The 23,039-nt window shown below is 41.1% G+C and overlaps 1 protein-coding gene across 2 annotated transcripts in view; it reads right to left on the reverse strand.

Annotated features, from left to right (window-relative positions):
- The window catches only part of lmo4b (LIM domain only 4b), a 33,974-nt gene that overhangs the window by 5,280 nt on the left and 5,655 nt on the right, over positions 1–23,039 (reverse strand). Inside the window, exons 1-3 of one of the 2 annotated variants that reach the window (XM_037770444.1) lie at positions 7,518–7,740; positions 5,766–6,006; positions 308–404 (exon numbers count right to left, since the gene is read on the reverse strand). In XM_037770444.1, coding sequence (XP_037626372.1) covers positions 308–404; positions 5,766–6,001 — 333 coding nt within the window. In that variant the 5' untranslated portion in view covers positions 6,002–6,006; positions 7,518–7,740. Of the gene's footprint in view, positions 1–307; positions 405–5,765; positions 6,007–7,517; positions 7,741–23,039 lie in introns of those variants that run through there. The other variant, XM_037770445.1, reaches the window with a different exon arrangement.

Genomic DNA, 23,039 nt, shown 5'->3' on the forward strand with positions numbered 1-23,039 from the left:
GATTAATTTAGAAAATAATCAGCTGATTAATCGATAATGAAAATAATAATTAGTTGCAGCCCTAGTCCTTATTTCAAACACTGGGATTTAACTCTTAATTAAGAATTGCTTCAATCTCTCATTAACCCGGCTCTTCATAGAAAGTAGCACAATAAAGCTAAAATCTTTAAAATTCCAAGACAACAAGCTTTTCAACATTTCCTGAACAAACAAGACATCTTGATCCAAACTTGCTATAAAATTATGGTGTGATCAATTCAGTACAACTTTATTTATCCCTGTAGGGGCCATTGAGACTTGAGTTCACCTTGAGGTGGTACACGTTGCCCTGTGCCCTCATCACCAGTTCACTGGCTGGAATGGACTGACCACAAGCGCTGCAAGCTCCACTGTTTCCAAATAATCTGAGAAGAAGAAGAAAAAGAGGCGAGTGTTACTATGGAACCACTGTAGGCATCCTCATAGATTTAGCCTTGTGTAATGGACTGTGGCAACCACACTTCTTGTGTCTGAATGAAAAGTCCATTCAGTGCTAACTTCGCTTTTCCCCAGCTCCATTTCTAACTTGAAGGGAAAACATACAGGAGAGAGAGAGAGAGAGGGGAGAGTAACAGAATGAAGAAATAGAAAATCATCACAATATCGACGGAGAAATGAATCCTCCAGCTCTCCACAAGCATCCAGCACTGAAACTGCATATTACTTTTGGTGCACATTTTTTTGCAGCCTAATAATAACCTGGAACATAAGCAATCAGGACCTAAGAGGATTTGATTGTACATCCAGGCGGAGACATAGTGCTTTTGCCATTAGGACTCCTGTGAATGCTCTGTCAGTGCCGTGTTTCCATTAGAAGCCAGTAGCTACTCGGGTTGATATATAATGTGCATGGGTTAACCTTTTCAATCATGGTGTCAACACTTTAGATTTGCTTCTGCTCATCTCTTTCGTCCCTAACCTTCTCTCTCTCCCTCTCTCTCTTTCGTTCCCTCTGCCTCTTGATAATGAAATGCTTGCTCCAGCTTCCCTTCTATCTTCCTTCTGAGTCCACAATTTAGATTACTTCATCTCGGTGAGCAGCAAACTGAATGAAATTTCGATTTGAGCAGAAAGTAATTTACTGGGATCTGGACCCATTTGTCATCATATCTCACCGGGTGTTTGCTCTATCACTGCACTTTTCCTAAGCAATCAAATAAGACCACGGCATCTGACATGCTCCGCAGAGAAGGGGAGAGAGAGAGAGAGGGATGGAGAAAGAAAGGGATAGGGGGGAGTGGTTAACATTGGTGTGTGTGCATCAGATAAAGTTGTTTGGCTCAAAAACTAAAAAAAAAATTAACAAGAAAAAGAAACAGGGGAAACGTATTGTACGAATTACATTTTTTTTTTTCTTGAGGACAATTTTAAGAAAAGTATTTAACAAATTCGTGCTGAGACGGAGCAAGGGAATAAATGCTTCTACCATCCCGACCATAACCCAAGCGGTTGTTGGATATATTGACGAACAAACAAGCCAGAGCTCTTTGCAAAAGGGACACAGAAATGGCTTTCAATAAGACAGCCCAGGCAGAAGCAAATTTTGTCTTAGCATCATTTGGAAAGGCTCCATCAAAACTCAATTTCAGAAACTAATTAACTGGAGACTGTCGTCACAACACTGCCAACTCCCCGCTTTCACTGGGACAAACATGATAGTGGGAAATGAACATATAGGCCTCGCTTTAAGACTCTTGTGCTTGTGCAATCTGTGGGAGAGCAAAAAATACACTTCTCGCGCAAAGACGACTAAAATTTTGCTCAAATTGGAAATATGTTCTTTCGTGTTCATGTCGAATTTATCCCTTGTGGAGTGTCCTCTGTGTGAACGCTTTTGAGGTGTCGAAACAAAGACTACAGGACGTTTTCACCGCAGCCTTTTATGTTTCACCACGGAGTGGAACTCATAGCAGGTTAATTATTTTATCAGGGGGATAGCTCTTGATAGCATTTGATTTAAGGAGCCAGAGCCTCTAGGTGCTAAATTAAGCTGCTATATGGGTTTGAACTTGGGCTCTAATGGCCTCCTCTGCCAGCGACCTACAGCGCTGAGGTGAAGTAGACACCCCAGGTCAGTATAATTAAGGCCAAGGGACTCTTTAATTGCAGTGACACATCTGGTTTTTCCACCTAAAAAAATGACTCTTACTATGTTCTGGAGGATCTTGATCCGTTTTCTCCCCTCCTCCCCCGGTGGAACTGACTTTGCTACGACCAACGTGTTTGATTAAATTAAATCACAAAAAAACATTTGGAGCTGTCTGTTGTCTATATAGGCAACGACTATTGGATTTCATTTCAGCACTGACTGCCAGGTGAAATATAGCGTGGCTTGCTGCTAGGCTGTCTGGTAAATGTAGACCTCATTCACCAAGGCCTTTGAGTAGGGTAAAATTACCCCACAACAATGATTTCTGCAACACAGTCCATTAAAAATGCCTCTCTACATCAGCAGCCAAAGCACCTTAAAAGCACTAGGCCATATTGATACTGAAGCGGGGCTTTGCATAATGGCAAGAGCTGCATTAGAGGAAAAGGGTGGAGGGGCCGGGGTGGGGGAGATTGCTAGGGTGAGGGAGGGCGCGCGTGGATCTGTGTTGTGTATGTGTTTTGGGAACAGGGGGATGGGGATGTGTGTGTGTAGGGGTGGAGGGTGGGTGGTGGTGGTGGTGGGGGGATCAGCCAAATTACACTTGGTTAATTCAGAGTAACAGATCTGGCCCCAAGTGAATTGAAGGCCTTGAATTAATTCTGTTATGACAAATCAAGATAAACGTTTCCCCTAAATTGCATGCGATTTAATTAATTTCTGAGATCCCGGGTTTTTTTTTCTCTCCCTGGCTTAATAGTTCACATTCTCCCGTGCTGTCATAGTGCTTGAGTGGGCAGACTTCAAAGTGATATTAAATAACCCAACTATTAGATTTACCTCACACGTTCTATTGGAAAAGTGCCATTTAATTACCTAGGCTTATTCAATTAAGGGGACAGCATTCTCACTGAATCCGGCAGCCACAAGTAAATTAATTCTCCCTCTACTAGCAGCCCACAGAAATAATATCACCTCCAGCTTAAAACAACATGATCCCCCCACAGCGAACGCAACTTTGGCTTAAAGTTTGACATTAAAGCAGCGCTGCGTGAAAAACAGAGATGGTGCTCGTCATGTGATGTGTGTGTGAATATTTCTGCTTGATTGATGGGAGATGGGTGTCATCCCAGGCCATCCCATTATAGCTGTGATGTGAAGCGTTTCCACTCCTGATCAATCAGATGAGCCTTTTTCTTATCAGCTGTATTAATATAAGTTTGGAGCTTAAAACGTGTGTTGTATGAGCAGTCGATTACAAAAATGAGCCTGTCCCTTTAAGATGATGATGAGGGGGGTGTGGGGGGGGGGGGGGGGGAACAGCGGCAAATGGCCTTCGCAATAATCCCTCTTCTCTATCTGTCTTTCTCTCTTGCTCTCTCTCAAAAGCCAATTTGGTTAATTAAATGTTTTGTTTGCAGTGTGGCTCTCATTCATTTCGGACACGTCATTGGGAGCGGATACAAGCCAGGGACCAGATCTCATTAGATAAAACCCATCAGGACTAAAGGAAATGGAGGGGGACTATAATTAAAGCATTTAATTGTGTAGACTCACTGTCAGATGTTTTTTTTTTTCTTCCCCCTCCGCTCCTATCTTTATCTCTACAGAGATCTCATGGTTCCATAATATGCATTTTAGCTCTTCCACCAAGCATGCTCTCATTACAAGTGGAAAGGTGTATCCACGTTCCCCCCCCCCTTCCAATTTTAATTACGTTATAGTCCCATTATGAATGAAGTACCCCATTGACTTCCTCATCCTCTTTATGAGGTGGGTGTGAGAGCGCGCAGGCACACTTTAGATTTTGAATTATCCATGCAGATTTAATAGCAGCGTTGCATGCTCGTGTTGACTCTGGTGCAATGTCATCTTTTAAGATTATTAATGCAAAAGAAATTGAAACTGTACCCAAAACTCAGATAATGTACATGTATGTTAAAAAATAGGGATGCACCGATCCAACTTTTTCAGTCCCGATACCGATGGCGATACCTGGGCTTTGGGTATCGGCCGATACCGAGTACCGATCCGATACAAGTGTTTAATTAATAAGCTGTATGCCTGCCTGTGTTGAAGTGACTGAGATCATTCTTTTATGTGTCAGAGAACATAAGGCTTAACTTAAACATTGCTTTCTTAACTTTGTAAAACAGAACAACAAATAAATACACAGATATAAATTTACTGAATTTATATTTATTATTAAAATAATAAATCGTACACCAGCAACTTGGTAAAAAAAAATCTTCAAACTTATCAGGAATTCCAATTCAAGTAAGTGGTGTAAGAAAATACCGAAAAAAAATTGAATATCACGATATTCTGTTTTGTGATACTGTATCGATTCTCGATTTTTAATTAATAGTTTACATGCAAAGGTTAACTCAGTCAATACTTAATTTCATTTGCAAAGATATGTATCCTCTCAGTGTATCGGTGGCCTCTTAAACTAGTGCTGTGTTGTTGGATGTTACAGGGACTGTGATAAATGCAAATGCAGATCCCACCGTTCTGATTGCATAAAAAAAAGTAAACTTTTTTTTTACTCAGATTTTATCTATATGGTGGTGTGTTCTTTATACTACCGACAGTTTTCCTAAAATTAGATTTAAAAAAAAAAAAAAAAAAAAAAAAAAAAAAAAAAAAAAAATCACAATATATTGCCTTGCTTACAGTATCGCAATATATTGAATCGTAACCCCTGTATCATGATATGTATAGATCTGCCCCCATTGTCACCAATATCCGTTATCGGTGCATCCCTATTGACAAAACAGAAAAATCCTACTAAATATCTTACATTGATATTAGAGTGAACTGATATGTTAGAGAATAATAGTCAATAATAGTCAAAACAGTTAATTAATAGGGTTCAAATCAACACCGTTCTTGTGTCCCAGGGTGATTCAAGGAAGTGTTTGAACTTTCAGTAAACTGTGCCTTGTGCCGTCACATCAGACTGCTCTACATTACCAGAATGAGAGTGTCATCAATAAGCTCTGGTTGGGTGTCTGGCTCACCTACTAGAATATTTAAAAAGGCTCTCTTTGCTAATTAAATGGTGCTTTTCTCTTATATAAAAAAAGACAAAATAAAACGATAATCTTTGCCCAAGACGAGCGCTGTACATATGTCTCGCAGAGCAATCACAAATCCTACAAGACCAATTTTCTGTCCTTCGGTTGACCATGAACAGCAAACAGGACAGACATGCAGATGGCCTGCAGAGCAACTCTTTTGCTTTTGTGCTCTGTCAACATGCCAGCGTGTTTGACCTCTTTGAGGGTAGACCAGGGAGACTTCAACCAGCATACTTTAATGAACACTGATGACAATTTGAGACACATGTTCTGCAGAAATACACCCAACCTTGCTGATCGTTGCAAGACTAGTCCCATTTTTGTCTGTTTATAACTTGATTTAATAGTATTTCTTAATATATTACAAGACTTTTAAAAGTAAATTTATCTGGTTTCTGAGCAAAACAATTCCATTTAAAAATCATGCAAGATGTGAAATGAATTATCAAACTTATACTGTAATATTAGAACAGGAATTGCGTCAGACAATGCTCAATGATAATCTCCTGAAGTCTTAACAATACATGCATGTGTTACCGAGTGTTTTTTCTCACCTGATATAGTCGTTTCTACAGAGGATCATGCCGCTTTTTGTGTAGCACGACGTGCCGATTTCGCCCAGCTGGGCCTGGCAGCAGGAGCACTTGAGGCATCGGCTGTGCCAGTAGCTGTCCATGGTGTAGAGGAGGAAACGGTCCGCGATTTTGCCCCCGCACCCTGCGCACCGCTTCCAGGACAGAGAACCTGTGCCCACCGGTGGTGGCTGGCTGCTGCCTCCGGGATTCACCATTGTCCCTGAAAACACACACACACACACACACACACAGAAGAGACGATGTCAACAGTCCGCTGGTTCTACGTGTCACACCCAGAAGGGTCATACTTTTACCAGGCAAGTGTTGTTTTGTATACAATTGGGTCAGGACCAAGGATGGGTCCCGGGGCTACGTTGTGTGTAATTGGATCATGTATAGGCGCCACAAGTGAATTTATCAATTATCAAATGAACATCTTGTTCCATCCTTTGAACGGCTGTACCAAAAACACAATAGCTGATCTCATAAAGGGAACAGTTCAGAGTCCTGTTCTGCTACAAGAGAGCTCATTTCGTGAACTAATCTGCCCTTGATCTCCGTCTCATCCCCGTGCTGTTGCTTCATTGGACCTCTCGTGATGAATGTCTGTTAACTGTTAACCCTCGGGAGCCAAGAAGAACAATTATGCAGCACGGGCTTTTGTTGAGCTGCCCTAAGAAATCCTAAATAGCACAATACTTCACACCATTCCTCACTCTATTGCAGTTTGAAACGCTGGGAGGTGGTGGTAAAAAACACAAAGGAAATACTGTACCGATAGGTTGAAACAGAATTGGCTTTTTAGAACTGACATGTGAAGCAGTTTGGCTCTGTGGTGTTTACCAACACTTGATGCTTGCAGGCCCTTTTGACCTGAGCGATGCAACTAAAAACCAATATTTAACAGCCGCCACAGTGATGTATACCACAGGCCCTCCTGTAATGATGCTCTAATCTAATGCAATGCAGGCATTTGTTTCACCCACAACATTAAATGTGGGCTCTTTCAAATTGTAATCCTCTCCAATTTGGTCAGGCAGACTACATGCCTGGATAAAGCCAAATCTTTGTTGAAAGGCAGGTAGGCTAATTAGAGTTGGTGGGGAGAGGAGAGGAGGGGTGGTGGTGGTGGGGGTGCACACAGAAAAGCATTCAGTAAGCCCATTAGCGATGGCTCTTAGGGACAAACCACAGCGTACCTTAGTGCTGATTAAATCTAAAAGGAGATGAATCAAAAAGGCGACCTGAAAGTGACTCCCTGGATAAACAAGACGGACCATCGTCAAGTTTCATTCAGAGAGGAGTTTCCACTGAGAGATGGAGGGGACAGGAGGGGAGGAAGAGGAGGAGGAGGGGGGTGGCTTTTAACTTAAATGGGCTAACTCAAGTAATTACACGGGCAGGCAATTTGGGCGCAAGTCATGGAAATAGAAAGAGAGAGAGAGAAAGAGAGAGAGAGGGAGAGGAAAAAACACATATCAGGCAACCATGTGCTAAAAGGGTCCTGTCCGTTGCGTTTTAATGGAAAATAAAAGATCACATTGGTGTTATTGCGGGGAAAACAGGGGGATACGGAGGTGGCAAGAATAACACAGGCTATCACATATCACGGCTAGCATTCTTGTAAAGAAAAACACACGACGAGGCTAGTTTTCCTGCTGTAAAAACTAGAAAGAATAAAAACAGACATTTTACCCATGAAACATCGCGGTAATATGGACCAGAACCTACCTCGTGTGTCTCTGTTTAGAGTAATGGCTGTAAAGTTAATGACTTGCAGGGTGTAGGAGGGTAAACAAGGTAGGCTGCTGCAAACAGTCCCCCCAAAAAAGTACAGGTAAAAAAAAGCGGATACACTATAACGCGCGCGGTCGGTCGGCCTCCCAACAGCTCCGCGCGGACCTCGGCGAGAGGACTCGTCTCGAGCTCTTCTCGGTGTGTGTTCACTTGGCAACCAGCGCAGCAACCAGCGCAGCAACGAGCTAATGGAGTTATCAGATAGTATTTCCACTGGACGGTTCCCGCTTCACTGTCGCTGCTTCACTGTTCTCGGTGTTCTCGCTGGAACAAAAGGAGTCCATTGCAAGGCGTAATTACACGTCTACGCGTGTCGTAGCGTCCTCGGAACCGAGAAAAAGTGCGTGTTTTGGCTGTAATTGACGGTCCTCTCCGGTCTCTCTGCTCTCTCTCTCTCTCTCCGTGGTCCCGTTAGCTGCTTGTTCTACATGTGTCGCTGACAGGAAGAAACCTCCAGTAAAAACCCCTTTTAGCCGCGTGACGAAGGCGCCGCTGCAGCCAATCAGAGCGCAGTCTCATTTAGCAGGAATAACACATCCAGCCAATCAGAGGCGAGGGAGGCGAGATGGGACTTGGACACGCAGAAGAGGAGGAGGATGGAAACACGGAGAGGTGAATGGTAGAGATGGACCTGGAGAGGTGAGGAAAAGTGTCAAATATACACACTTGAAAACATTGACAGGGAGAGGAGAGGTTGCAAGGCACAAAGAAAAACACCTTATATCATCATTATATATCATGTTTAATTAGTTGCAACAATAAATAGTCTGTAATCCTCTATAATATCCATAAAAGGGAGTGATATCTGAGTATTATCCTAATAAAAACTGATGGATCTCCTTTTTTTGGACTGGTTCCACATGAGCTCAGGCAACATTTTTCTAAATACCAGCAGCATCCACGTGAGCTGCATTCATCTCACGTCTGAGTTTAATTAGTTGACATTCAATAACTACTTAGTTTACCGAGGGTGACTCCAACCTATCAAGGCCCTAATAGCTGCGTAGTGGCGCCATCGTCTGTCACTGGAAATAATCGCAAGGCCTGCTGTCGTGTACAACCTCATTAAGCCTCAGGTCATTGGTTTCAACACCTATTAAGGCTAATCTGCAAGACCTCGATTTGGCTGAGATCCTTTAATTCATTCAGTCTTCCAGTTTTTTCCACCATCATGTGAGACTTCAAAGGACAAGATAAACTGGAAGCAATTGCAACACCTTTTAATAAAAATAATGTGGTGCTGACATGTTTTGCGAACATGTTGAAAGAGAAGGGAATTCCTCCTCTTTTTATATTCAGCTTTTTGGAGTGCTGCAGTGTCGAATTGTTCTGTGAAAAACAAATGACGTCTTCTAAAAAAAAAAAAGTGTTTCTATTGGAGAAAAGTTGCGACGGAGAAAAGTTGTTTGAGATTCAGCGGGTTGACCGGTTTTACATGACAAAACAGCTTCATTATAAGATGCCCCCGGCTTCATTAGAAAGACATCAGATGTATAAAGATTATCTTTTTCTTGACTTTAATTGTTTAATTATTCCTGCAGCTCCAAAGAGATTGTGCCGCATCAAGCTGATTTCCCTTTGGCAAAGCCAATGCTACTCCACCTTGGTTTGAGGCACATTCTCTTGACGTCCTCATCAAGCCTCTCGTTCGGTAGAACAAAAACACCGCAGACGATGGGCAAAGAATATCTTTTCCACCAAGGAATGATTAATTGATATAAATGATTAAAACAGAGGGAAATTATGAAATGAATTTGAAAAGGGGCCTCACAGGAAAAGCTTTGTTTGTTCCAGGCCTATTTTAATGAGCTTTTCATAACTGGGCAAGAGAAATTACTCTGCGTGTTCTTTTTCTGGAGCTCTTTTTGCAAAATAATTATGGCTATGGAGTTGAAGTGAGGAGGAGGTGGAGGGGTCAGGGAGCTGCATGTGTGGGGGAGAGGGTCTGGAGATGAAGAGGGGGGGGGGGGGTGTTCCCTCAGAAATTGATCATCTCCTTTCTCCGCTGAGATCTTTCAGTCCTGTGGCAGTTTCCAAGCAGCTGCATTATGAAGCACACCAGATAAAAAAAAAAAACAGCGGCACACAACAATGTGGCGCAACACTATTTCAATGTTTAAACAGCGTCAGACGTGGCTCGCTGTGTTGATACTCCCCACAGGGGTGATCTCACCGAGATGAAAAGGAGACCACGGTGCTTCATAATGAAGCTGCTTGCCCTGTGGGAAAAAAGCAAGAGAGTCACATTCAACATGGTGGTTAACTTCAGATCGGGATTCACTCCGTGTTATATTCTATTAACATGACACTGAGCCACAAAGAGGCCGGTTTCAATCAATGCAAGTTTACACATCGTGCAGGCAATCTTCAAACTAAACAACACGCAGGTCAGCGTAACTTTTCTCTCACACTCGTTTCATGAGATCACATAGCTAACATTGTTTATCACGGCAAAGTATGGCCTTGTTTGTGAAATAGTGTCACACTCGCCTTACTGCATGTGTGTGTGTGAGCTGTCTGTTAGAGAGAATGATATTCAGTTAGCTGAGCCAACTGATGAGGGAAGATTAGAGTTCAGATTATCTACAGATAGAGAGGGCCCACTCCATGACCGAACGGAGGACGGCGGACTCGGCAGAAAGATCTCCAAATGAAATCTTCTAAATGAGTAACTGGCTACTTACCTGCAAAATACATTAGGAATAGTTTGACATTTTGGAAAATACACTTACTTGCTTTCTTGCTTATAGAGTTATATGAGGAGATCAATACCATTCTTATGTCTGTATGCTAAATATGAAGGTAAACCCAGCTGCCAGATAGTTTAGCTTAGCATAACGGGGAAACAGACACTGGAAAATACAGGTAAACTTCTTGTTCAATATCAATAGAGTGCTCCAGGGATGACATATTATGTAGGTCAACCAGGAAGTTAGCATTACACTGGTTCCCTCGACAAAAAGCCTATAGGATTTTTCCATTGGGTTTTGGACTATTGCAGAAAATAAGCTCTGTGGCAAACAAACGTTTGTGATACTTTAACATTTTGTTTGGCAAGATAATCTTCATTAATGAACACCACTTTTAGGATTTTTGAAGCGTGAATGCAATCAGAAGCAAAATGCTAACGTTGGGCTATAAACGAACTACACTATAGTCGCATGAGCGCGAGTATACACAACGAGACTGTAAAGGCGGAAGAGTCTGCGTGATGACGTTTAGTAGTCTCATTTAGCCACTTGTTAGCAATCGCCTTATTTAAGACATAAAGGCTTCAAAGTTCTTGAGTGGGATATTTACTAACGTATTTTATGTCATAGAACAAATCATTAAAATCTCTTCAACTTAAACTAATCTCCAACTAAAAACCCATTTTAAAAAACATTGATTTCCAGACGAGGGAACCAGAAGTGTTAAAATGCTAACTCATTTCCGGGTTTTAGGACTCATTCTTGTAGCACTCTATTTCATGCCTGTGTGTTGAGTTGTGAGCTGGGGTCAGGACATGATTAGCTAGCTTAGCATTAGCCTGATTCTGTCCAAAGGTTACACTTAAGGTTTTTGTATGAATTAAACAAACAAGACACAACGTGTTAATTAGAGAGCTTTAGAGTTGCTGGTAGGCAGATTTTGTTGCCTTTGGACAGAATCAGGCTAGCCGTTTCCTCCTGTTTCCAGCCTTTATGCTAAGCTAAGCTAGCCATTTCCTGGCGGTAGATTGAATTTTACCATACACACATGAGTGGTATCGATCTTCTTGTCCAACTCTTGGTAACTTGGCAAGAAGGCATATAAGCAAATTCCCTTTATTTATATCATTTTTGCAACATTTATGACAAATGGCATCATTCAACTCATTAAAACTGACAGTTTTGATATAAAAGTCTGGTGGTAAATTTGAAAACAAATCATTTGTGGGACACTACAAGACCACATTCGGTTGAAAACATGGCAAACCAATACACTGCAGTGTGATGTGATGTGTAGTTGAAATGGCATGGAAATAAGCACATTCAGAATGACTAAATTAGTGTAATCAAACCCTTCAATCGGAGTTCATGGCCGTGTTGCTTTCTCTTGTGGTATGTTCTCTGTAGTCCTGCCACTTTCCCATGTGGTTCCAGCTTCATTTGGGTCACGAAACAATGAAGCAGCCAGAAGTGTTTTGCTCGATATTCCCCTCTCAAAATAAGTCTTACTTCATTTATTTGGTGGTATTGATCTTGTTTATTTATCGTTTTGTAATTAAACAGAGAACAATTGAGCTTAAGTAAATAGAAATCAACAACTCAAGAAACACCCCTTGTATGGCAGTGGCTTTCTTTAAAGCTTGTGCTGATGATTTCACAAGCTCCGGGCAGTGCAACAACTGTGTAAAAAAGTGTCAGGACCAATACAGTGGTCTGAAGATCAAGAGATAAAGTGATATTTGAATCTAGAACAGCTTACGGTTCCCAGTGTTTGTGACGCAAGTCACATGCACACAATAGAAATTAGTCAGGAGAGAGCAAGTAAGTATTAGTGTTATTTCTTGGCCTTAAAAGTATTGTTCAACATTTTGAGAAATACACTTTTTTGCTTTCTTTCTGAGAGTGAGGTGAGAAGATTCATATTAAGTTCATATCTATGAATTAAATACTCATCTGAACCTGTCTTATTCAAACAGTGTATTTCAGTTATTAAACCTGCACATAAATAGAAATGTAAAATTGATAATTTGTAATTTTTCAGTTCTGGGCTGGAGATATTTCTAGACAAACAACTGTTATAGATATAGAGGTAGTTATAGCACAGGGTTTGGTTATTGTGTACAAGCATAATGGTAACCTTGAAAACTCACTGATGACGAAACTTAAAGCTGCTATAATTAATATTTTTACATTAAATAAGTTTAACATGAAAGCTGTCACTCATGATGATGAACCCACCAATAATTATCACCTGTCACTGAAGTTTTCCTCAGCTCTACCGAGCATTTTATTATATTTTGGCTCACTGTTTTGGTTTTAGGGCCCGCAACATTACTGTTTTGGTGCAGTCCTTTGCCACAGCAGACAGCTATTTTCGTCCAGAAAAAAACTCCACTGGGCAATCCACTGGACGCTTCTTGCCCAGCACCAAATGGCAGACAGACAGACAAAGTTAACAACTAGCTGGTGAACACAGTGGAGCATTAAGGAGCCAGACATTTCCCCCAGGAGTTGGTGGAAACTAAAATAAAGCTAAAGGAGAGATATTGGACTTACATTAAGTGGACACAAACATTCCAAATGAATGCTAATGTTTCTCTGTGTCTGCTGGATGTGTAAATAGACAATGTTGATCAAATATGAATCAATATTCTGTTACTGTAATGCCTATTTTTCTCCTCAAATGTTTTTCAGAAACATCTTGTAGTGTACTGTTTAGCTGTAAAATGAGAAAGTTTGTGACCCAGCAGCCATGTTGAGATCTGTTGAGGAAATACCAAGCACCGCCCACCAGCCGGAACACAGCCAATAGGAACGCTCAATAGGAACACTCTCTCTGAAATGACCTTTGATTGGCCAAAGTCTGCCGTCACGGGCTAGATTTTCTAAAGCCTGAAAACAGAGCCATGAGGAGGTGCAGAAGTCTAGTTATCCCTCAGAACACTTGAATTGCAATATGCTGAAAGGTTATTATGGAATTTTTGCATAAACAACCAATGTAGCCATGTTTGCATGCTGATTCAAGAAATTACACTTTGGACGAAGAAAGGCTAGTCAGTTCTCCCTGCATCCAGTCTTTATGCTAAGCTAAGTTAACCATGTCCCATCTCCAGCTCTACACTTAACACACAGACAGGAAATTGATATTTTCTTCTTAACTTCTTTAAAGAAAGCAAATAAGTGTATTTCCTAAAATGTTGAACTATTCCTTTAAGAACAAAATGTTCTGCAGTATAGTCGCCTGCCTGTAGTATCAACTTCCTGCTTACAGCAGATCAATGTAATATCTTTATTATTTAAATCTTTTCCCATATGTTTTTACATAGCACGTCACTGCAGTGTGGAACAAGATATGCTGCGTTTGGTGCTGATTTTTGGACTGAGCTGAAAGGCTTAACTCTAGCAAGAAGAACCTAATGAAGCAAATAAGAGTTGGACTCAAAAAGCAAAAAAAAGGGGGGAAAAAGTGTCCAATGGGCAGAGTTACAATGCATTCGACAAGACTGGTTATTGTAAACCTCATAGGGGGTAATCATCAGAGGATTGCTGTCTATATACATTTCTTCCTTCTATATTTGGTGGCATTGTTAGATAGTTTGTCACTAAAAATGCATCCGCTTTGAATGTTATTAGCCGACTGAATGGCCGTTATCATCAGATATCAGGCTAATAGATGTGGGTTATAAGGGGCCTGCTACACCTACTAGTAGGTTCAGAAGGCCATTATCATCTATTCACATGGTTGATCACCGATATGAATGAGGAAGTCATGTGACGTAGTATAAAGAACGAGAAAGTCTACATAGGCGATGGATGGTTCAAAACACTGAATTTTCACCTGGGAGACTGCCATTATTTTACTGTACTTTTGTTACGTAACTTACTGTACGTACTTCACCAACACCAAAATATGTAACAGGCATACTTATTTTACCCCAAACCACGATCTTTTCCTAAACCTAATCAAGTAGTTTTGTTGCTTAAACCTTTAGTTTCATTTGTTTCAATTCACAACGTCAAGTTTCACTTTCACAACGTGTTAGTTTGGCCCATCTGAATCATTGGTAGTGATAACTACTGATAACGCCCATTCAATCTGCTGGTAACATTCGAAATGGGTGAAAAAATGCACAAAGCTTTTCTCATTTGATACCATTCTAAACAACAAGGGACTTTTGTTCCCCCAAATTAACTACTTTAAGCTCATGTCTGCACAGGATTTGGGCTCCAGAAGCAAACTTTTCCTGTAAAGCTAGGCCTATATAATGAACCCATCGAGTCTGTCGTGACATTTTCATATAAATGTAATGGATTTTGTAGGTTTTTGATGGATCAGGGTGCACATTTTCAAACAAACCAGAAGCCCCTTCACAGTAATGAATGTGCACAACAGAGCCAGAAAACATCTCAGCGAATGGAAATGATGGAATTCAGAAACTAAATGACAGAGAAGCAAAAACAGCCCTTCCTTTAAGTGCTTTAATCGTTGGATAATTACGTCTACACACCATCTCAGACTCTCTGCGTGTGCACACGTACAAACACAAACAGAACACCATGTGCTGCCTCTAACAACATTGCTTTAATGAAATGTCGTGAATCCTTAATGAGTCCCGATGTCTTGTGATAAATTTCATAATTATTCAACCCCACACAACTGGAGAGGGAAATTCATCAGTCAAAGCAAATTAGTTGGGATCCATTAGGGTTCAGTGTCTTGTAGGGACATTCACTTTATTAGCTCCTTACACCCATTGCCATAATTGGGAGCATATTTCATTTGGCTCTAACCCCACTGTACTGAATGACTGCTCTTTTCCTTTTTTATTTACAGCGACGTGCTGCATACTACAGGCGCTGTTAAACAATACAACAGTGGGAGATGATGTTGTTCCTTTGTTTATTTCAGAAATTCCTTCAACTTCGCCTTCTCAGAATTTGCTCATTTTTCTTTCAGTGAGGCACCGCGCCAAATCTACCTGGTCCATCTTTATTGATTAATCTAAAACCTCAAATGAACGAAGTGGTAAGAAGCAGGGATATCTGCTCCCTTTAATGTAGATTAAAACAAGCTGATAATGAAAGAGGGTTCTGTCTTTTTGGGAGGAGGCCACGGTCTGAGCACGCAGCTCCTTGTTGATCAGTGGCACACAGCGGAGGGGATAATTTCTTTAGGATGACTGATGATGGCTTCCAATCACAGATGCCTCTCTTGTTTGTCTTGGGGCTGCCTCGGGGTTCGCTTCACCCTCGCTCCCTCTCCCTCTTGCTCTGACAACCTGCAGACATCTCAGATGAGCAGCATTCTTCCCACAGAGACACCAAGTCTCAGACATGGAAGAATGAACAGGAAAGCCTCTCTGTTTAGTGTCGAGGCTGTGAGAAACTGATGGTGGAGAGTGGCAGTCCATGGTGGTTCGGGAGTTGGTTGAGCTTCAAGGAACAAATGCGAACTGGTAGCAGTCAAACTGTTGTGCTCATTCCTTCTACACTATAATTTGAAAACTTGGTTTGTGAGCAATGAAACTATCTTTTCAGATAATAACAGCATTGGTTGTTTGTTCAAATGCCTAAAGGCCCTGACACAAGAAGCCGACAGTCGGCCGTCGGACAGTTTGGGGCCGTTGGTGAACATCCGTCGACCTAGTTTTTGCGGTGTGTCCTACACTGTTGGCTCTAGTCTCCCCGTGTTGGAGTTTTTTAGCCTGAATCAGCGTGTTGAATCGGCAGCAGCGCCCGTCTGTGAGAGAAAACACTCTGATTGGCTGTTCAGCTTAAACGAATCGGTACACTAGAAGAGAAACAGAAGTGAGGAAAGCAAGCCAACGAGTATAATCAAGATGGCAAATGCAGAAAGCTCTTCTTATTTCTCATCTCATCTGTTCATTCCAATACACGGATATTTTCACAACGACATGGCCATCTGGAATGAAGCTGGTGAAGTAAGAGTGGTGTGAAAATGGTCGGCAAACGCCGCTTTGTTTCATGTACATATAATAGCGGCTTGTGTATCCACAGTCCTCAGTCTTGTGGTTTCCCTTCCTGAATGATGAATAGATGTGATCGCTACTCGCTGGTGTGGAGAGTAATATCATCTCACGCAGGCGTAGAACTTACATGCTAGTCGGCCGTTGGCTATAGTCTTTGCGGTGTGTTCAATTGCAACCTTTTGGCCATGACAAAGGCGACATGAGGCAACTCAACGGTCTGCCTTTGTCGCCGCTAGTTCAGTGATGTCAGGTTGGAAAAGTATAGCATTGGTTGTTTGTTCAAATGCCTAAAGAACAATCTATGTTTACCTGACAAAGACCTTTTGTGGCTTTGCGAATTATGACTGTGACAAGTACAAAACACATTCGTTCCCTAGACTTAACCAAGTAGTTTTTCTGCCTTACCTTGTGATAAACAATGCCATTTTTTTATTGATGCAATGTTTTGACTTACAATGTCTCTGTCTTTTACACCTTTCACCTTCTTTACCCTAAACCTAACCAAACCTTGACTTTAGTCAATTTAGTTATTCATTGATTTAATTTGAAGGAGTTGTTGGTATTTTAGGGCTGGGGCAAAACCAGTAGTAGCAAATACACATTCGCAATGCAACCTTCACCAGTCTATTTTTTGCACTTGTTTGCTATTTCCATGGCATCATACATGCCTGTTTGCACCAAGGTGGGTGGGGTGGCCAGCTGAAGTTGGGTTTATGCAGACCAGGTGGCACAGTGCAACTTTGGTACCCAAGGCAAAGCAAAGGGCTTATCAGGATTTTATAACTCCTAACAGTTATTACGGTGGCAACTATTTGATCTTTTGTGGCCAGGATAGCGAGGTAAACTAGAAATATGGTGTTGACCTTACAAAGTAATCTACCTGATCAAGACATGCTTTTCCAGATGATGTTGCATTTAATTTAGCCAGGTTCAACTTTTTGCCGGATGACACTGTGTTATTTTGCTGAGGCCCAATGTGTTGTTGCATCAAGGGAGCAGCCTCATTCAAATGAATTAGTGGGTTGCATTTTTTTCACACGGGGACAAAGTCTGTTTGATCATGGCCTTAAAAGTCTCAACAGTTGGACTCTTACTTACTTTTAATTTAAATGTTGTGTACACCTACTAGCAAGGACTAACCCATAGACTGTATATAAAGATGGATGACATGACAGCTCCCCAAAAGTGAAGTAAAAACATCTGGATCGCCCCCTGGTGGCTGGCTGCAGTATAGGTGATAAAACCCAGCCCCTCCATGTTAGCGGATGGTACATGGGTCAAACTAAGAAGTCAAAGTACACGTCGTAGGTAGTTCTTATCACACTGATGTATGTTCAAGTGTTCATTTATCTGATAAGTTTGCTTTTAATTATTTATTTGACGCTATAAAAAGGGGTGAGACGCCATGATTGACCACTGCTCTGAGTGAAATAGTCACATCCGGAGGCTTGGGAATTGTATGAGAGGAGATGTAACTTTAACTTTCCATAACCGTCACCAGTCTGTGTAATAGAACATGTGTCAATTTGATCATAAATGTAGTTATAGAGATATTATGGTTACTTGTTTTGTGTCTTTCTAGCCAAACAGCTACTGTGGTGCTAACGTAGCAGCTAGGTGGCTCATGCTAACACGCTGCGGCCGTGCTTGGCTCGTGATTGGCTTGGACGGGTGTGTGGGCGGGACCTCGACAGCGTGGCTCCAACCCCCCCGATCACTACTGCACAGACTCTTGCTCCAAATGACGCCAAAATTTCGAAACGGCAACTCCCGTATCTGGGATATTTTGGCTTCACTTTTGTACAGTGGGAGGAAGTGGAGACGCGCCGTCTATCTATATATACAGTCTATGGACTAACTACACAGGTGAATTGTGATGAAATATTTATTTATACATACATATTCTCATTAGTTTCCTGATGAGATTCAATAGAGGAACATTACACTGACCAAGTATTTTAGGACATCTAGTCATTGTGTTTTAGTGAAACAACAATGGTCGCAGGTCCAGATTGACATTATATATGCTTAAAGTTGAAGGGCAAACTCACTTTCATAGTGTCAAATGAAGCATTTTCTGAGTCATCAGGAGATACTGAATTTTCCACAACAACAGAAGGCTCTTCACTGAGGCCTTGCTTTAGTGTCTTAATCTCATTCTGCCCACACCATGGCCATGTTTGTCCAAAAAGCCTTTGCTTTGGAGCTGACCTGATTGGAAGGTAATAAAAATCTAAGTCGAACAAAGGGAAGAAATAAGCTACATTCAGGCACGCACGCACACACACACAGAAAATAGCACCCTTATCATCCCTGTTTCATTTAGAGTTGATTGCTGTCGGATTATAATGCAATCACCACGCTGTGTGAGCCGTAACTATGGGAACTGGTTTTAACTGTTTATCTTGCCAGAGATCTTAATTTAAGTTTGAACACTCTGGATCACTTAGATGTGAGAGACATGGGAAATTGACAAAAAGGGGACAACAAAGAGAAGGGAGGGAACGGGACGGGAGCCGGGGAAGAAAATGGAGAAACAGACACTTTCTTGTTCTTTCTGTTGTATTTCATATGCAATTTAATTTGTCTTTCAGAGAGAAAATCAATTTATGATGACAATCCACAGGGCAGTAATGAAAGCAGCGGAGCTCCTTTGCCATGGGAAAGTTTCTGCTGGAGAATGCCACTAATCTTGGCAAAATGAATCATTCACACTTTATTTGGACATCTGTGTTAACCCCCCCTCCCCCTTCTCTCTCTCTCTCGCTCTCTCCTCCTGACTTTCATTCATTTGTGACAGTTTTATTACAAGTTGTGCAGGTGGCTGGAGGCTCAGGAGCCAAAAAGAATGCAGCATGGACATGGTCCAATATGTTGAGGAGTTGTTGAGTTCATAATGGTGTTTCCTCCGTGCAGTATGACTGTCACTGTACTTATAGGACGCTCTCGACTAACATACTACCAATACCTGAAAAGGCACACTGGACAAAACATGTTTTTGTGCTCCTACATAGGCCTCACACAATGCTGCAATCAACTCAACAAAGATGTTTGACTTTAAGGTGTGAACAAATCCAGATTAAATGCTCTGAGGCTACGACTTTATGTAAGCCTGAGCTAACTCCATCCTAAATACAGGAAATTGCACATGCTGCCACAGTGTCTGCAGTGTAGTTTGGGACTCACAGCAAGCAGCTTTATCACCTTTTTGGCATTCCAAGAATTTCTAAAAAAACATCCACAAGCTGCCCTCATTTTGAAATTTGCCAGAAAAGTGATACTAGCTTTTCATCAACTTGTCTTTTTCATTTACTTTGAAGACTAGGGGTCAATACTTATGGTTCAGGTGTAATCTTAAAGCTGCACCAGTCGATGTTTTTATTAGTACTGTGTTAACGTGATAATAATGCATTAACGGAAATTCGTTTTACCGCCACTAATTTCTTTATATTAACGCAACTTGGGATTTTTAGGTTGTAGCAGGCTCAGTTTTAAAGCTAGAGTAAAGATACTGCATCATATGAATCTAGAAAGCCTAAAAAACCTCATACTAGCTTGTCGCAGACTCAAAACTTCAGCTAAATTTTGGTGAGGAAAACCTGGCATGGCCATTTTCAAAGGGGTCCCTTGACCTCTGACCTCAAGATATGTGAATGAAAATGGGTTCTATGGGTACCCACGAGTCTCCCCTTTACAGATATGCCCACTTTATGATAATCACATGCAGTTTGGGGCAAGTCATAGTCAAGTCAGCACACTGACAGCTGTTGTTGCCTGTCGGGCTTCAGTTTGCCATGTTATGATTTGAGCATATTTTTTATGCTAAATGCAGTACCTGTGAGGGTTTCTTGACAATATTTGTCATTGTTTTGTGTTGTTAATTGATTTCCTACAGTAAATATATACATACATACATTTGCATAAAGCAAGCATATTTCCCCAAACCCATGTTGATAAGAGTATTAAATACTTGACAAATCTACCTTTAAGGTACATTTTTAACAGATGAAAAGTAAAATTTGGAGCATTATTTGGCCTCATTCTCAACAAGCTAGTATGACGTGGTTTTGTACCAATGGATTTTTCTTAGGTTTTCTAGTTTCATGTGATGCCAGCTTTAGCTTTAAAACTGAGCCCACTACAACCTAAAAATTAGTTAATCGCAATTTGCGTTAACATGTTATTATCGCGTTAACTTTGACAGCCCTAGTATGTACTGTATGTATGTAGGGTTACCTGAAAATCTGTGTATTTCCCAGATTTCTGCTTAAACAGAACTCAACAGTTTAGCTTGAAAATCGAGCTCTGATCCTGAGTGAATAAACACAGACAGTGTCAGCCCTGCACAGAATTCAGTGTCCTCCAGCCTCTTGATCCTGCTGCTGGGTGGGTGGGTCCTTGAGCTCAAGTCTAAAGCCTGCACTTTAAATTTCTTAAAAATCCATTATCAACAACAGCTTTAATGAAAACAAGAATTTTGACATCTCCAAATGGGAGATAGGACCGGCTAAACTTACATTATTCTGAACATAATGACATTTAATCCTCTTCCACTTGCCCTCACCACTTCCTCGTACTCGTGCGCTGTATTTCACCCGAACACAAATTGACTGAATTGTAAGCTGAAGTGTGAAATGGAAATAAGTTGAAGTGGCGAGGTCAGCGATCAATAGGAAGTTAATTAATGAGGAGTATGCCATGTTGTGAAGTATGGATTTCCGAATGCTTATGATTGTGTTACAATCATTGAAATGTCACTAGCATTACATCTAAAAAAAAAAAAAAAGAAAAAAGAAAAATCAACCTACCTTTTAATTTACCTTCAATTTATAATCTAATAAAAGGAAAAAACATTTGCCTTCAACCAACCAACCACTCACACTGAATATATGTTTTCTTCTGGATTTGGGAGTGAAGAAATTAATTAATGAATGAATGAGGTTGCAATGTGTCATGACTAAAATTGGTTGTATTGGGTCTATGATTGAGGACTGGTAACATTAATTAAATCCCCAAAGACATAATTTTCAGAAGTTTTAAATACATTTAATTACAAAATTCTATTCAAAGATATAATTCAACTGCTGGCTATGAATAAAGATGGTATCTCCTTTATTGAGCAATCATTTTCATACGTGACATTTAAACAGCTTTGATCCAGATGATAGAAGGGCCAAGAAGAGGTTCAGGTTTTGATAAATGCTTCAAAATGAAATGAGAATGGCCATGACCAGCTATACAGTATATATGATTAAAGTTATATGTTTAAACAGCGGAGAAGAAGCTAATGAATTCATTATGTGCCATGTTTAAGATGGAGCTATGCACACACTGAACATAATGAGTATCCATTGTCATTGACCCACGTAGAAGTCACTTTGAAAAGGGAGTGTAGTCTATTTTTGGTTATTGTATGTAGCACATAGCTGCGGTATTGTTCAAGCTTCAAAAGTTTGCGTGAGAAAAAGTTGTGCTGTGAAAGAGAACAAGGATAAAAAATTAAGTTCTGATTACAATTACGGGACGTGACACTTAGCTGATTTCAAATCAGCGAGGCCAAATTTCACAAAGCCTGTCAATGGTGGCAGCAAGCTCGCCAGATCCCTCCCCAATCAAAAGTTTGCTCTATATAATTTTATGCAATCAGATTTCTCCACAGTCATCCAGTGCAATCAGGTAATCAGAGGGGAGCATTAACAAGACAAATGGGGTTTAAAAAGTGGGTGCACTCTGTTTGCAGGAAATTCCTATGGAGAAGCCCCCTCCCCTCCTTGATTACTCCCATCACCCTCATACAGCGCAACATCCCCGCTAAATAGCTTTCTACTACAGTACAGGCAGTATGTTCAGCAGTGATTGACTTTACACGTAAGATTCGACAGGTAAATTGTTACTCTTAAGGCTATTTCTGTCAAGTGATTAACTGCTCCAACTAACGGCTTCTCTGAATGAGTCTTATTGTGTACAGTAATGGCACTGCGGCCTCTTTCACACCTCTCATTAAATGTGGAATTCTGTGATCCAAATTGCACATGCAGAGTCTATTTATACCGGCATGTATTTTCACTCCATGTATGCAGATATAGCATGTACAGTATGGGACTGGATTTGTGCTGACTGCTGTCTGTCTTCTGTATACATACAGTTTCACCTAAATAAGCTTGTGTACTGTGCCGTTTCTGGAATCATGTTAATAGACCTTTTCAAGCTTATCATAAATATCCTAAATGAGCCCCTTTGTATTTCCTGTTGCAATTGTTACCTCTGCCAAGGCCGAAGGCCTAGGAAGGAGGTTATGTTTTCACTGGCGTTGGTTTGTTGGTATGTCGGATAACTCCAAAAGTCGATGGATTTGAATTAAATCATTTGGAGGGATGGGGTGTGGCACAATGAACAATTCATTAGATTTTGGTGGCGATCCGGATCATGATCCGGCTTCGGGAATTTTTTTAATAACTCCGCTCAGCCTGTGCATTAACACCACAGGCTTTAAGACATGAGCAGTGTAACTGATGACAAATTACAGTTGAGTTCGACCAAAGCACACTTGGTGATTGTTGGAAAGAGTAACAACGACGGTTTAGGTGAGTTTTACTTTGTTTCTGTCCAGTTTGAATGAAGGGTTTTACGCTACTCCGCTACATACAGCTGATCTCAATATAAACAAAAATACACATGGATGGTGGCGCAAGCTGCACGGAGAGAGGGGGGGGGGGCAGTCGTACTCGGGCAGCTTGGCGGAGGTCTGCGCTCTCCGAGTGCCATTCTAGTTTGTT

Source organism: Sebastes umbrosus, chromosome 5, assembly GCF_015220745.1.
Source record: "Sebastes umbrosus isolate fSebUmb1 chromosome 5, fSebUmb1.pri, whole genome shotgun sequence".
Lineage (NCBI taxonomy): Eukaryota > Metazoa > Chordata > Actinopteri > Perciformes > Sebastidae > Sebastes > Sebastes umbrosus.